Source organism: Rhea americana, unplaced genomic scaffold (genome assembly GCF_003343005.1).
Source record: "Rhea americana isolate MKP2758 unplaced genomic scaffold, rheAme1 scaffold_4, whole genome shotgun sequence".
Taxonomy (NCBI): Eukaryota; Metazoa; Chordata; class Aves; order Rheiformes; family Rheidae; genus Rhea; species Rhea americana.
This window is the reverse complement of record NW_028186534.1, coordinates 6,910,014-6,925,013: the sequence shown is the minus strand read 5'-3', so window position 1 is coordinate 6,925,013 and position 15,000 is coordinate 6,910,014. Positions and strand designations below refer to the sequence as shown.

Here is a 15,000-nt window from a genome sequence, read left to right as displayed (position 1 = left end):
GACAGCCTGGAAAATGCCAACATTCCTGGGATTAAATGAAAATAGAAAATTGCATTTTTGCTGTAAAATATACACAGAACTTTGATATGTCAGTTTCTCTTTGTTAAAATAAACCAGGGCCCAACCAAGTACTCCCAGAGCGATTCAAAGTACAAGAAGCTAAATGAAACAGTAACCAAGACGCTGACCAACTGAAAGCTTTTAAGTTGCTACCCTTTTACCCCAGGATATTAGTGAGGTGATCTGACTTGCACACACTTTGACACATTCATTTTTCTCAAACTCAGCAACACCAAAATGCAAATTTGCCCATCTTGCATTGCTGTCTTTATATCATTTTTTTTTCTTTGTGGCATTCAACTACTCCACAATTTGGGGCCTGTCAAACAGTTATTTCTGCTGTATGGGATCTTTTTCCCCCTCTTTGTTCTTCAAGAAAGTAAAAGTAAACAAAATTTCTTGGATATAAAAAATAAAGAACAATAACCTGAGTGATCCTCCCTGGAGGTTTTGAGCTAGCCTACAGACGTATTGGCTTTGCTTTTGCTTCAGCTTTTGCTTCAGCTCACAGAAAAACACATGCAAACAATGACACATAGTTAGCACTGCTGGTCAAAATTGACAACTCAATTTTTTTTTCCCCTAGCACCAGTACGTGTATGCAAGTATCCAGCTAGATCTGGCAATAGGTTATGTGCAGTCTTAGAGCCTTGCCCAGCACCGTCTGTGGCAGCGGTGAGGCTATGTGACGTCCGGCAGTGCCGAGGAGAGCAGAATCCAGCTCCTTGTGACAGTTTTCCCCACACAACATCACAATCAGCCAAACACATTTGTAATCTACTGCAGCTGGTGTTTCTATAACTGATAGAGATGTAAAAGCCCTTTTTGCTAAAGTTGTACTTTTGTATTTTTTTTCCTTGGGGGAGTCGTGAGAAAGCGGCTACAAAAAGTACACTTCAAATTTCAGATAATGTGGCTCCCTTTAGAATCCCAAGCTTAAAGAAAGTAGTAACGAGTTCTAGCAAAGTAAAAAAAAAAGCTAAAAACAAACATTTATTTTACTTGACATAGCAAAACAGTGGATTAAAAAGTTAAATCAATGCGCCATCTGAATGGTTCCTGCTGTAGCTGCAATTTCAAATGAAATAAGAATGTTATAAAAACTCTCACATATTAGGCACATTTGGAAATGTCTCCTTGTAACTGTTCCTTAAGTGTTCTGTCTATGAGCACTAACAGGTCACTGCACAGGAAATGCAAAAATATGTTACATTTTAATCAGGGCATATAAAACACTGTCTAGAATGTTACATTGCCCTGGGGAATCTGAAGTAAGTAGGGGAACTTTTACAAAGTCCAGGTCACTCTCCCCATTACATCACTGCAAAAAAAAAAAAAAAAAATTGGGTTAAATTATATAGATGTCATGCATTAGAACTTTCCCAGTCGTAGGATGATGGCTGCGAGATGCTTATTTCCTTGGAGAAACTCCTAATCACTCTCTCGTTCCCCTGAACATACTTTGTGCATTGGAAATACTGCATTTGGACTGAACTTGAATATTGTCAAACAGTTATCATGGATGAGGCTAAATGCAAGAAAGAGACTTTTAATATATTCACCCTAACAACAAGTTTAAGTACTTCACTTTAACACACACAGATTGCCAATGGAGGTGTATCAGGCACGAACCTACGGAAAACCTGCCCAGCTATACCTCACAGGCGATAAAAATTGAAAGATTTTAGCAGAGACGTTTGGAATGATTACGGCAAAATGTCCCGAATCCACACAAGTGGAAAACCAGATGTAGATGTCATCATAACACCCCCTCCGCCCCGCCGTAAATATTTCTCCAAATGATTTACCTTTGTTTAACCTGAATTGCAAGCTGATAAAATCTCTAATAAGATCACAGGGAAGGCAGAGGAGCGAAGCGAGGGCGGCTGTTTTCTCCACGATCCTTCTCGGGACTCGAGTTAGGGGAAGCGGAGCGCGGGGCAGCAGGCGGCCTGGCCTGCCCTCGCTACCCCGGCCTCAAGTTTCGCCACTGACTTCTGGGCAGAAAGATTCACTTTCGAAGGAAAACCTCCCATGCAGCAATAAATAAAATATAATAACCCCCACGCACCCCCCAAGGAAAGCAAAAGGCGGAGCTGTGGGGCTGCCGCCGAAACACATGCAAGTTACTTACAGGCGGTGCCGCACCGACGAGCCCTTCGCCACTTGCGTGTCGCGGCATGAGGACAGGTCTCAACCCAACGGGCTCTTTCTGTTTAATCTAAACAGCTATCTGCGGTCGAAACTCTTGGCATTGCCCTTCGTATTTTCTCCGAGCGTCTCGCTCGGGTACAGCAGCCTCTCCGGCCGCCGGGGTTTTACCCCCTCGGCCCCAGCCTAGCTGCGGCACGCGTCTCCGCCGGGGAGAGCCGGCGGCGGCCATTTCGCGGCCRCGCTGCCCTGGCGGGCGGAGGAGCGGCGGCAGCGGCGGCCCCGAGCGCCGACGCCACGCGGCCACGCTACACCCTGCAGCCCCAAAGCCGCCCCCAGGCCTCGCCAGGCGCCGTGCGGCCCGGGCCGTGCAGGTGGGGTGACCTGCGGGTGGGGACGGCACGCTCGGCCAYGGCGGCCTCACCCACTAAAGCACTTGCTTTGGCAATGGCAACTTTTAAGCTGTAAAAGTTGGACCGATTTCAGTGGATTTGCTCCGGGAAAGCATGAGATATCGCTGGGAATTTTTGCGGTCACTGCCAGAAAGCACAGTGGTACTACATCTTGGAAAAGAAAAACCCCAAACTGATGGATGTCTTTGTAAATTTTGCCAAACAACATCCTTGCTTGAATTTCAGGAAGAACATTTTATGAAAGGGAACTTAGATGCCCAAAATAGAAATTGTTGCTCTGAGCAGCTGAGGTCTGGAAACACCAGGAACCATCGAAATCCAACCGAAATCAGCAGCCGGCGGCGGCGAGGGGAAGCGCCGTGCCACAGCGCGGGGTTCGGGAAGCGCRCGGCTCCGCAGCGCTCCCGGCATCCAGGCAGCTAACCGGGCTCTCAAGGCCTCCGGGGTTTCTCTCTCCTCCACAAGCTCTTCCCCCTTCCCCGGCTCTCCTTTCTGCTATCACATGGCTCAACTCTTACACCCGCAAGAGGCTGCCAAGCAGGTGAAGGCACCGAGGCTTCGGCCGCGGCACAGGCTGCGGCAGTTTCTGCTTCGGGCTGCTCGTTCCTGCCTCCGTCCACGCACGYGGCCCCGCCGGTTCCGCAGCGCACCCGGCTGCGGGCGCCATCAGGGAAAGGCAACCCCACCTGCACCTCCAGACCCAGCCCCGGCTGATGGCCGGCCGTGTTTGAGCTATTTTTCTCATGCACAAGAATCAAGAATAATCAGTCTAGGCTACAAAACTCAGGTCTGAGCCCCTGATTCATCCAGGGTGGACCTCGGCCTTAGAGTTAAGTGCAGACATGAAAACTCATAGCAACGCCCTTTTACACATCAAGTGTTCGGCTGCTCTTCCCTGATACATGCTTTAAGGATGTGTCCTTAAATTTTGGTCTGGTTTTAAAAATACCATTTTCTCAAATACACGCAAAATTCAGAGTTGTGAAATGGGGCTCTGGAATTTTGTTCAAGTGCTTTTTCCGTTATAAAGTATGTTTGAAATCTAAAATAGAGGGAGTTTGCTATGTCAGGTGATGTTTCGTTAGCTTTTGACAAGAGAAAATATTTAATACCCTCATTTTTTTCCTGCTCTGAATATTAGTTTAATTGTCACAAATAATTAAATGCTTATGAGTAAAAGACATCTTTAGACATTTTGACAATACATATTAAAAGATGCTTTAAGGGAAATCTGCACAGATCAGCTTTTATTTGTTATGCTAAACGATGATGCATCTTGATTGCACTTGTTCCTTATTTGTGTGTGCAACAGGAGACGTTCTGTGAATGATCTGTAAGGAATAAAATGACAGGATTTGACAGACTTGGAAATGTCTGGGTGAGAATACAGGATAAGGAACCCTAAAAGCGCAATGTTTGTGGAGGAGCAGCAGGATAGAGACACACTGTTCAATCTAAGGCAATGAGAGGCACCAACTAAATTACAGTTAATAACAGTAAGAAATAAACATAAATTACATATACAAGGGTCAAGCTCAAGACTTTGGACCACTAAGAATATATATTATTATATCAATTATCAAAGAGACACAAATTCCCATCCTGGGAATTTGCATATGAACTCCAATAACCCACTATTCAGAAATAGAGTCAAGCATTAATATCCACATGAAAAGGAGCCACGGGAGAGCTTCGCAAGCCCCAGCTCCAGGGAAGGCCACCCTACCTGGCGACTCGGCCCAACAGGATCGGGCCTCTGTTAGAGCAGGTGACCTCTCAGGTACGGCAGATCCTACCTAAGATTTATTCTGAACTCTTGTCAATATAATGACTGAAATGACTATTCTTGAAAGGTAATACCATGTGAAAACAAACATAAACAATCCCTAATGAATCCATAGGCTATTACTTGTACCATATTTCTTCTACAGGCCATGCATACATTTCCACTTCAGAASAACAACGCTATCCTCGATCTAGGCTTGTGATTCTTCTTGACACAAGAGAAGGACCTGAACAAGATCCAATGGGAACTGCCTAATGTGAAATCCTTTGGAAAATTTGGGTCTCTTTTTAGATGCCTATTTAAAGATTTAGACATTTAACTCGAGAAGCTGCCTTACAATAATCAGGGCATCAAAATTTATTGCCTGGAGTTTCCAGTCACCACCAGCACTCTGTGTGTAGAGAAATGTGTATGTCCTGTTAAGTAATAATTATACTAGCCTTCTCATATCTCCCAGGGTAATATATGATATATTGTCAGAAATAGAAAGCTGGATCCCAGGTCTGAACAAAATAAACGTAGAACAGGACGTGGGCGGAAAACTAACTGTAAGTGAATTCTCTAGTCCTGACACTTACCAGAGGCCAAAAATGCATCTGAGGATAATTTAGGAAAGTTAAGGAACTTGAATTTTACTGCCTAAAACTATTCCCTAGGAAAAATCCCTTGGCTTGGAAGTTCACAGAGCTAATGTTCCCTGACCACGAGCCCTTCCCCTCCCGGGAACTCCTGGGCTTCAGGAGGTGGTACAGAACAGATAAATCTGGCTTCAGGTCCTGCTCCTGGTGCCTTCCTGCGATGCCCCGGCAGAAGGGCTCCAGCAGGGAACCTGGAGCAAAGCTGCTGTTTGACCTTGAGGAAACTAGCTAATACCTCCAGGCTTCAATTTGCTGTTTTGTAAAGTGGGGAGAAAATATTCTCATTTACTGGGGTTATTTTGAGGACTACATTGCATTAGTAAGAAATCCTCAGAAGAAAGGTGTTAAGTGTGAAGAAATATTACTCAGCTTCCTATCAAAGCACACGTGTATGAGCAGGAACCATGCAGCTAATCAAAAGCATTAGAAAGCTTTTAATTTTTTAGCATTTAATGCTACAGATGATCAATATAACTACTTAGCTTCTTTCTCCTTTCACATGTTAATTTAATGCTACTTGCCTGTGCTTATAAATGTTATGATGTGGCTGAAAAATGTATTAAAATAATTTTAGTAGACCAATATACCAGCTAGAATAAGGTTATGGAGTGGATCATTTCCCCGAAAAGCATCTTCAGAGGATTTTGTTTCTTCACTGCAAAACTGGACATCATGAAAAGATACAGCTCTTCTCTGTGAAGTCCACTCACATTGTAGGAAGTAAATGAGTTGATCTTATATGTACAGAAAAAATTATAAGCCTGATGAATTGAGATAGTGATTCCCAGTGTAATTTATAAAAAATTATTTATATATGGAAAACTCAGAGTAAAATCTTCCCTTTCGATGGAAAAAATGACTTCAGTCTAAGCAGAGGGTCAGTGATAGAAGTGRGCTTATTGTGTGCACATACTGAACTGCACTTTGGTGCATTTAGATTTTCATTTCAATCTGCTCTAAGCAGAGTTTCACTAAGAAAAGTCTCTGCTTTTCTCAGGGCATCCCAGTGAATTTAATTATTTTCATTAAAAACAAGAATTGCATGCTGCTGCTTTTTCAGTAGAAATTGTGCACTGATCCCACATAAACACACCAAATATCATTCTAGCAAAGATGCTTTGGGAATATTTAATAGCATTTTTTAAGTTATGAAAGCAATACTGGATGAGATTTATTACAATTTAAGATAAGTGGATCTTAATTTTATATGAACAAAGAGAGTTAAAAAGCAACCAGAAAGAGCTCTTATTATACTATACAAGAATATTACGCCTTGTGCAAAAGTGGCCCTTTTCTCTTTTACATGCATAAAAACAAGCATAACAGGCTTTTCAATTAAATGAGTCTTTTGAGAGAGGTGCAGGAAGAGTCAGAAAGCTCCTTAAAACTTTATTGTTTTTCCTCTTTGCCAGGTAGGGATGTATATTAAAAATGACCTGTTATTTCCAGTACATGGCCCTTCCTGCAAACTTTTTCTTCTAATTTGACCTATCAGTGTTAGGGATTATCCAAAATGGGAATGGTAGGGTTGGTCTGAGTTGATTTTCCCCATACGTTCAGTAGTTYTGCCTCTCTCTAACCATCTAGAGTTAAGGATGCTTCCCATAGTCTCTTTAGCATCATGAGTAACTTTAATGAGTCCCTGTATCATTAGACGATAGCAGTTTGCAGAATACACAAAGAAAAGACACAGAAAGGAATAAAACACAACTATAATAGATACAAGCCATGGAGATGAAAGAAGGAAGTCAGCATCTCATTTACATTAATACAATAAAAATACTGCATTAATGTTGCTAGTTGTATTCTTTTTTCAATAAAGTTGAGCCTGATTATATCTGAAAAAGGGCAGGCCATGCATTCCTCACAGGTCTTGCAAGTGTTTAGGCTTTAAAGAACAGTTACTGGCTATTAACTTTCTGGATTTAATTGCCACTAAAAAACAATCTCTGTGAAATTTCAATTGAAAGCCACTCCTCAAAAACCAATGATTTGATCTSTCAAAGCCCAAACTGCTTTGTTTATAGCAATACAAATTCAGAGCTACTATTCAAGTAACTCCACTCCATCATTATGTTACGTATTTTGTTTACTGTATTATGTATGTGCATATATATATAATTATATACACAAGAACATAAGCCACCGTTCATCATGAGAATCAGTCAGAAGCAATATGGCCAAAAATCACAAATCACACCCTCAAAAATAATCAGACTAGTTGAAAATTATGAGATGTTAAAAATAATAACTTTGAGATTCATGGTATTTTTCTTCTATCATAAGAACTATTAGATTGCATGTTTTCAAGCTTTTTAGTTCCACAGCAAAGGGTTTAAAATAATTTTCCTTTTAAAAAAGCATACAGGGCACTTTGATAATCACCAGACTCCAGGAACTGTGGGTTTAAAGCAAATACACACTAACATAGGACTTTCAGTGGACATAACTCCTATCATCGCAGCAATTTTAGCATGTGGTCAAATATCAGTGGAATAATTGAAAAGTGCTTTGAACAACCAAGATTTCCAGCTTGTATCACTAAGAACTGTGCATCCCTCTCCCAGGTAGGCACTTGTCTATCCGTCTTCCAAGGGTGTATGAGTGCGAACATAAAGCAGATCTATTTCCGACAYATTTAATATCGTTCATTTGGCTGTGGAATTTTACCAATACCTACAACCATTGCGTGCTGCGCATTAGGACCTACGTATTTCTCACAGTCTAATCCTGTCCTTTTGTAACTATTGTTGTGACTTTCTTTTTCCTAAGGCAAAGGAGAAAAAAAATTTCTTTTAGGGAAACAAAGATTCTCTTCATTTTTCTAAACTAAACACTTAATGTAACACTTAGATCATAAGACCAGTTTTTCCACTTCTTTTCTCCTGAAACACCTCACAAGGTAACAAATGAAAAGGCTGCAACAGTTAAAGAGTGATGTGCAAATCTAATGGGAAACAGTGTGCTTCTGTGATGCGTTTCTCCTTGAAACCTTAAAAATACACCGTGCTCTGTCAAGGTATTTCTGAGCTGCAAAAGATGTTATTATAACATGGTTAAAAATGACTAGGCGCCAAGACCTAATATCCTCAAGAGAGAGGTCACCTTAACAAGAACGAAATGATTTTAGTGTCTAAAACTGAATGAAACTTTTTGGCTTTTAATTTACGAAACAGTCTACATGCATTTAGGTGAGAGCTGCTGCTGCTTCGCAGGACGTAGCATAACGTATTAAAAAGGATTCTTTAAAAGACCATGTCATCAAGAAACAGCACTCAATAATTAACACAGAGACTGGAAACTCATTTTAGAAGGGAAGTTAGGAGAATAAGTAAAATATATCAGTCAGGAACTTCAGAAAAGAGTGGGGAACCATTAGCAACCTAAGTTAACTGCCAGAAGTCTCTGTACATTTCAAAGGCAGCGTGTGTTTAAAAGCTTAATGGTRGAATCTGGTCCCTCTTCAGACACGAACCATAAGTATTTTTCAGTAACAGTTTGTTTTGCAGCTAAACAGCCCAGTCTCACATCTGCAGTCTTTATACAGGCCAGTTACCCACTGAAGCAAAGTGCTGAGTAAGAGCTGCAGAACTGGGCCCACTCTCATGTAAATTATTGTAATTAAATAGGTAATGAAAAATTACTGCTCTTGCCCAAATGAAATGTAAGACTTCAGCTGAGAGTGTAATGTGTTTCCAATTGACTCCTGTATCAGATTTGGAGACAGATGAAAATGTCTCTCTGCTTGCATGAGCACGCTTTAGAGGTAAAACTTCACAAATACTGTCATCTGAGAGAGAAGAGGGGGGAAAACGGGCTATCTTAATAATAAATTCAGTAGGGTCCCCTTTTTTTTCAATTTAATATGGTATACACATTTCAATCAACAAGGCAGTAAATAGAATTTGAATCATTTTACTCTGCATTTACTAATAATACATTATCCGTTAGAAGAATCAGGACTTATTCTTCCCTCCACTGGCTGACATGATTTTTTTTTCTTTTTTTTTTTTCACATTTGAGCTTTTAAGATCTGCACAATAGCTTAACACAATAAGTGTTTAGCCTCTGGTTCCAACTGTAATTGATAGAGTACAGTTCCATTCCCTCCGCTGCTGCTAAGTTGGGAATTGCAGCCACAGCAACTGACAGGTTTTTTTTTCTTTCCCTTTTTTTTTTTTTTTTTTTCCCTGAGTCTGGAGTTGCTCTCTGGGAGTGATGTCCTCAGTGGGATGTGAAGTAAAATGACGGGAGAAAGGCTCACCATAGCCCTGTGCTTCAGAGGAACTCCAGGGACCTCGTCTAGGGGAAACAGTGACTTGAGGTGGGTGCTGCTAACGAGAGCAAAAAATCAGGAGAAACCTCCAGGAGGAAATACCAAAATCCTGCAGTTTTGAAGAAAACGGGCTTCTCGATTAGAGAGCCTGGAGGAGGGAGATCGTTTACGCAAAAGAATATCTGACAATGAATACGCTTTTAACTGTACTATAAAATGATGTCATTTACTGACGGAAATGTCTTTTATATTACAGTCACAGTGTCTGAACTCTTGGTGAGTCCCAATCTTTATACGGTGGTAATATACTGTGCTCTGATATGCAAGATTAAAATTGAAATAAGCAAACTGCAATGAATGTGATTTCAAACTGTCCCATTCAGGCCTGACGTCTGACATGGGGACGAATTATTTAGCAGCTTAGGACGCAGTAGCCCGATACCAGAATTTAATCCAGATGGCAACTAATTTGGTGGCTCTTTAGTTGGAAAAGTAACATATTTTGGAATCTATTTAATTAAGTGCTGGGTAAAGCCTCCTCTTGTTTGTGCACACCTTGGCTTTTTTGTCATCTGTCAGTGTGGTGATGTGCACAGTAACGGAAAGGTTCTCAGGCAGGAGCTGTTTAGGTGATTTTGATGTGCACTTTCTTTTCTAGAGGATGTTTAAACAAAGCAGTGCTGCCATTTCTACAGTTTCATTCAGTACTGCTTGCTTGGAACCTGTTTCTATTGCTCACATAATAAAGGATACAAATAATATTTAAAAAGCCACAACCTTCTTGATTATTAATACATGTATATACTGCTTCCTTTAAACATGGGAATATACTTATCAGAGCTAGCTGCTCATCTGCTGTGCTCTCTGAAGGAAGCACAATTTCACTTTAAAAATGTTTCTGTTTTAAATAACCTTTACTATTAAGGGGCAAATTGCAGCTTTAAAGTAACGACTGCGAACTGTCTTCTGCTTGCTGCTGCATGAGGACTTTTTCAAAAACAAAACTGCATTATTCATCTACAGCTCCAATGACAAAATAAATGTGACTGAGATCTGTTTCTGCTGTACTTTTCAACAGCTTTGGTTCTTAGATAGCCTATTGGAGCTGGGAGAGAAAGAAAGGAAGAAATACAAAATTGCAGCCGGAAAAGGCGTTAAGTCCAGATTCTTCTTCTTTGCAGGCTTTAAAAAGCAAACTAGCAATTCATGATCACAAAATAAAATATGCACATTTAAACAAGCTGCAGGGAAAAGGAGAGTTTAATCCAGTGAAATTGTGTTTGAAAGCTATTTCATACCCCTAGGAATAAAATCTGAATAGCAATTCCGCTTTGCTCCCACCCTTTTTCCACCCTTCTGTTAATATATTACCATTTGTTACGGAATTGTTACGAGAGTTCTACCCCAGAGGTAGCTGCATTTCATTGAACGACGAAGTACTTTCTGGGCCTGATTCCCTTCTTACTCCTCGGAATAGATAGATAGCTTTCACTGCAACTGCACTGATGTTAGTGAAGCTATTTTTGATTTGTACTTGAACAAGAAAAAAATTAGGCCCACGGCTGGTAAAGCCCTTTGTGATTCATTTGGCTGAAAGCTAACAASACAAATGGGTTGTTTATTGTAAACAGAAGTACGATATTAAAGCAGGTGCTGATATAAAGAGATCTCAATACCTGCTTTAAGAATTATCGAAATGGAAATGATGATCTCAAAAGAATGACGATTCAAAAAAGATTCAGCCTTGCAAAGATCAAAATGTATTTCTCATCGTTTCTGTATTGATGTGAAATAAAGTAGCTTTAAAAGTATAATTTGAGATTTAAAATCCTCACCATCAAACATAAATAGTGCCCCACTTATCCAATTACACTACCTTGTTTCATTACAATGGTCTGTAATATATTTCTTAGGAATACAAGGCTTAAAATTAATAATAGAAAAGGACAAAATTGCCATGTATATTTCTCTAGATAGGTTTTCGTCTAGCAGCAGGACTTCACTTCTGATTCACTTGCTGGTTCTCTCTAACCTTTACATTATTCATTAATCAAACTAGAAACCTGCTTTCAAAGTCAGTGCATGGGAGTAATTATTTACAGTTGTGCATAGTATTTAATTTTAGGCAATGACAAAAGCAGGCATGTTCAGAATCATAAGGCTTATCATTTCTCTTCCGTTGGAGGTGAACTACCTAAAGAAGCTTAAAGTTGCAAACTTCTCTTCAATATCTCTGCTGCCATCAAGACAAAATGCAGTGCAACTGATACCTTTGAACTTGTGCAAGTAAAAATAAATAAAAGTGAAAATTAAGTAATAGGTAATGTACTAACTCCTTTAAATAAAAAGAATAAGGAGCTTTGCTATCAGCCTTGATGAGCGATTCATTTCTTAMTGCACAGTCTGTCTACTGTCACTTTGAGGTATTTTTCACCATACAAAACAAAACCCTAGTACTATCCCTGAAAATGAAAGTCAGTTTTAAGAACTATATACAACAGGCACGTCTGCTCTTTGAAACCCCCCTACCCTCCAACAAACCCACACATACAACTTCAAAGCAGAACTACTGCAAATGTAAAAATCTACTTCAAGTCAGTTATGCTGGCTGAAACTGGACTGCATTTGCAGTATTTTGCTCACCTGAAACAACATTGATCTGAGGACAAATATAATCAAAGAAACGCACCACTGAAGACCAATGCACATTTTATAATGAGAAGAGGGAAGGAGTGACATTACTGTGGTCATTCAGATTTCTATCTCATTACTAGACACTCAAAAATACTGTAACATTCAGGATAAAAATATATCTTGCTGTATTCTTAGCAYTGAAGTCCTGGGAAACAACAATATGGGCTTTGCTTGCAAGAATTTCCTTAGTCTGTAGCCTATGTTCCTAAAAAAAGAAGAGGGTGCCCCTTCTACAAAAAGATACTACACATTTTTCTAAGTGAAAATCCTACTTYGAAAACAAAATAAAATGAAGCCTCATACTCCTGACAGAAAGAAAAAAGGAGCAATTCTAGCACTGTCACTGAGATGATCAGCATCCGTGAAAAAATAGCTGTTTATCCTGAAAGTTGAAAACGTTAATGCCTTATTCAAAGATAACCTCTTTGTGAATAAAACAATAATAGCAACTCATCACCAAGTTCTTCCGAATACATATATATGTATGCATTTCTATCTTAACTATCATTTATAGTTAAACCARATCTTTGCTTGCTGGGAAACATGCTAGCAACCTGCATAGGTACATCGGTCATGTCCCAAAAGACTCTGCTTGCATACCGTTGTCCTACCCCTATATGAATATGGCAAAATGTGTAAGTTTATAAAAGTTGCACATGCCTCAGCCTCTCAWAAATCACATTTACCCCTGAATGAATCCCAAGCACTACTTTCCAAAGTTTATTCAACTGTGCCACTAAACTTGCCCATACATTTTGTCCCACCTAATACTATGCTAAAGCAAGAAAATAGAAGGAGGAGGAGGAAAAACTAGTAGACAATTTTTAAACTGAAGTCATAAAAAAATAGTTTTCTTTAAAGAACTAATCTGAGGAAGGACACAAAGAAAAAAAGAAGGGAAAAAACCCGCCTACATTAAAAGCCAAACAAGATAATAATTGTGCATGTCTGGCTAAGAGAATCTAGAGGGCAAGCCTTACGTCATTGGCACTTGGGTTACCATGGTGAGTGATTTATTGATATATATCAAGAATGAATAGATCAAAGGCAGCAAGATGACAGGTGATCAATCAAATGTCAAATCAAAGCTGGCAATCAACTGGAAAGCTGATTTTTCAGTGGGTGGGTCTGGCAGAAGAAAAATGAACTTCCATATTGCACTTCCCAGAAACAAAACCCCGCCACACTATTAAAAAAAAATAAAAAGCAATTAAGCAGCCTGAAAGAAAACTCTGAAAAGATTTACTACACAGGCCCACTCGTCTGTTTCTTTTTCCTGGCCCCCAAAAGAAAAAGAACACCCTACAAATGACAAAACAGAACACTTCCAAAGTTGCAAACTATTTTCTTCTTAAAGAAAGAAAAAAAAATGCTAATTGCAAAACCACTTGGCACGTGCAAATATATCAACTCGGATAGCAAACAAAAGAGGAATTTGATTTGAAAATGTAGATTGTCTTCTAACAGTCAGAACGTTTCATTTTATTTCCTGTTGCAATTTTCACCACTGCTGATCAAAGGCTGAACTTCCCCACCGGGTTCATCAGCAGAGACAGTCCCTGTACTATTTCAGGCATACACAACGCACACTCGCGCGCACACACACACACACACACACACACCCGGCCGGCGTTGCCACCAGAAACACGGCGAAATAAAAGGTTAAACACACCGACCCGCTTCGCGAAACGCACGTTTTTAAAAACCAAAACAGCGTATAAAAAAAATAATAATAAAAAATAATAAAAAAACCCGCGCAAGCGGGCAGGGGCCGGAGGCTGCCGGCGGCGCTGGGAGGGCGCGGGCCGGCGAGCAGCCGCCGCGGAAAGTTGGGGGGAAGTTTGGCCGGGGCGGCGCGGGCGCGGGGCGCCGCGGAGGCTCCGCGGGCGCCGCCGGGCGCCGGGGACAGCCGTGCCCGCGGAGGGGGCTTGGCACCAGGGATGAAACTGCCTCGCTGGAGTTCCGGAGGGGAAGGGAGGGGGAGGGGGGATAAATAAATAAAGATCCAGCCCGGAAAAGCAAGGGTGACCCTAAATAATAATAAAAAGGGGAGTAGGAGTGGAAGGAGTGGAGAGACACGGAGGCTGTGTAAGGGGATGGCTTCTCCTTACCTGCAGCCCGTTTGGGTGCTTGCTGTTTCCTCCTTGGCATCGCTCTACTTTCTCCAATCTCACTTCTGTCCCCAGATCCGAGAGCCCTGAGACGCTCCTGAGTCGTGTTTCTCTGCCTCTGCCTCTCAGCTGCTTTCCCCAACACCCCCCAGACAAGCCTCCCCTGCCCCCCTCCTCTCCACTTCACTGATAGGAACCTGTTTGGTTTTTTATTTTATTTTAGAGATCTAGGTTTCTTTCTCTCTCGCTCGCTCTCTTTTTCTTTTTGGTTGGCTTTTCTTTCTTTCTTTTCTTTCTTTCTTTCTTTCTTTTTTTTAACTGTTGCAACACTTGCTTTGCTTTGATTCAAACATCCAAGATCAGGAGCAAATGAAAGGCGCCCACAGTGCCAGAGAACGGTAATAAATAAATAACAAAATAGATATGTATATATTAAAAAGGCAGCTCTGGAAAGGCTGCGGGCTGACTGCTTCCTCCCTTTCCTCTCCTCTCCTCCTCCTCCTCGCAGAGCTGTATGGCGGAGCGGTGCCCGGGTGTGCGTGGTGTGTGTGTGCGTGCGTGTGTGTGCGCGGAGCGCTGCAGGTTCGCTGCTGTCAGATGCCAGGCAGTGAGTGATATGGGAGAGGACAGGGAGGCTTTGGATGGAAGGAAATCTGGTATTCACACACGCACACACACGCACACACACACACGCTCTCGCACAGACACGCGCACACACACACACACACGCACAGGCAGGGCGAGGCGATGCCAGCAAACATCGATCCACTGAGCAAACTGAACATTAACAAACTCCTCCTCCGCGACCTGATGACAGGAGGAAATTTACTCCGCGCAGACGGGCGGCAGGCAGTTTATTAAAGAGACAGGG

At 41.3% G+C, this 15,000-nt stretch overlaps 1 protein-coding gene across 5 annotated transcripts in view; it reads right to left on the bottom strand.

Moving 5' to 3' along the window:
• The window catches only part of TSHZ2 (teashirt zinc finger homeobox 2), a 225,633-nt gene extending 211,359 nt beyond the window's left edge, over window positions 1-14,274 (bottom strand). For all 5 annotated transcript variants that reach the window (XM_085314079.1, XM_085314083.1, XM_085314081.1 and 2 more), the window contains exon 1: window positions 14,130-14,274. In XM_085314079.1, the coding sequence (XP_085170205.1) occupies window positions 14,130-14,169 (40 nt within the window). In that variant the 5' untranslated portion in view covers window positions 14,170-14,274. The remainder of the gene's footprint in view (window positions 1-14,129) is intronic.
• Window positions 14,275-15,000: the final 726 nt, after the last annotated feature.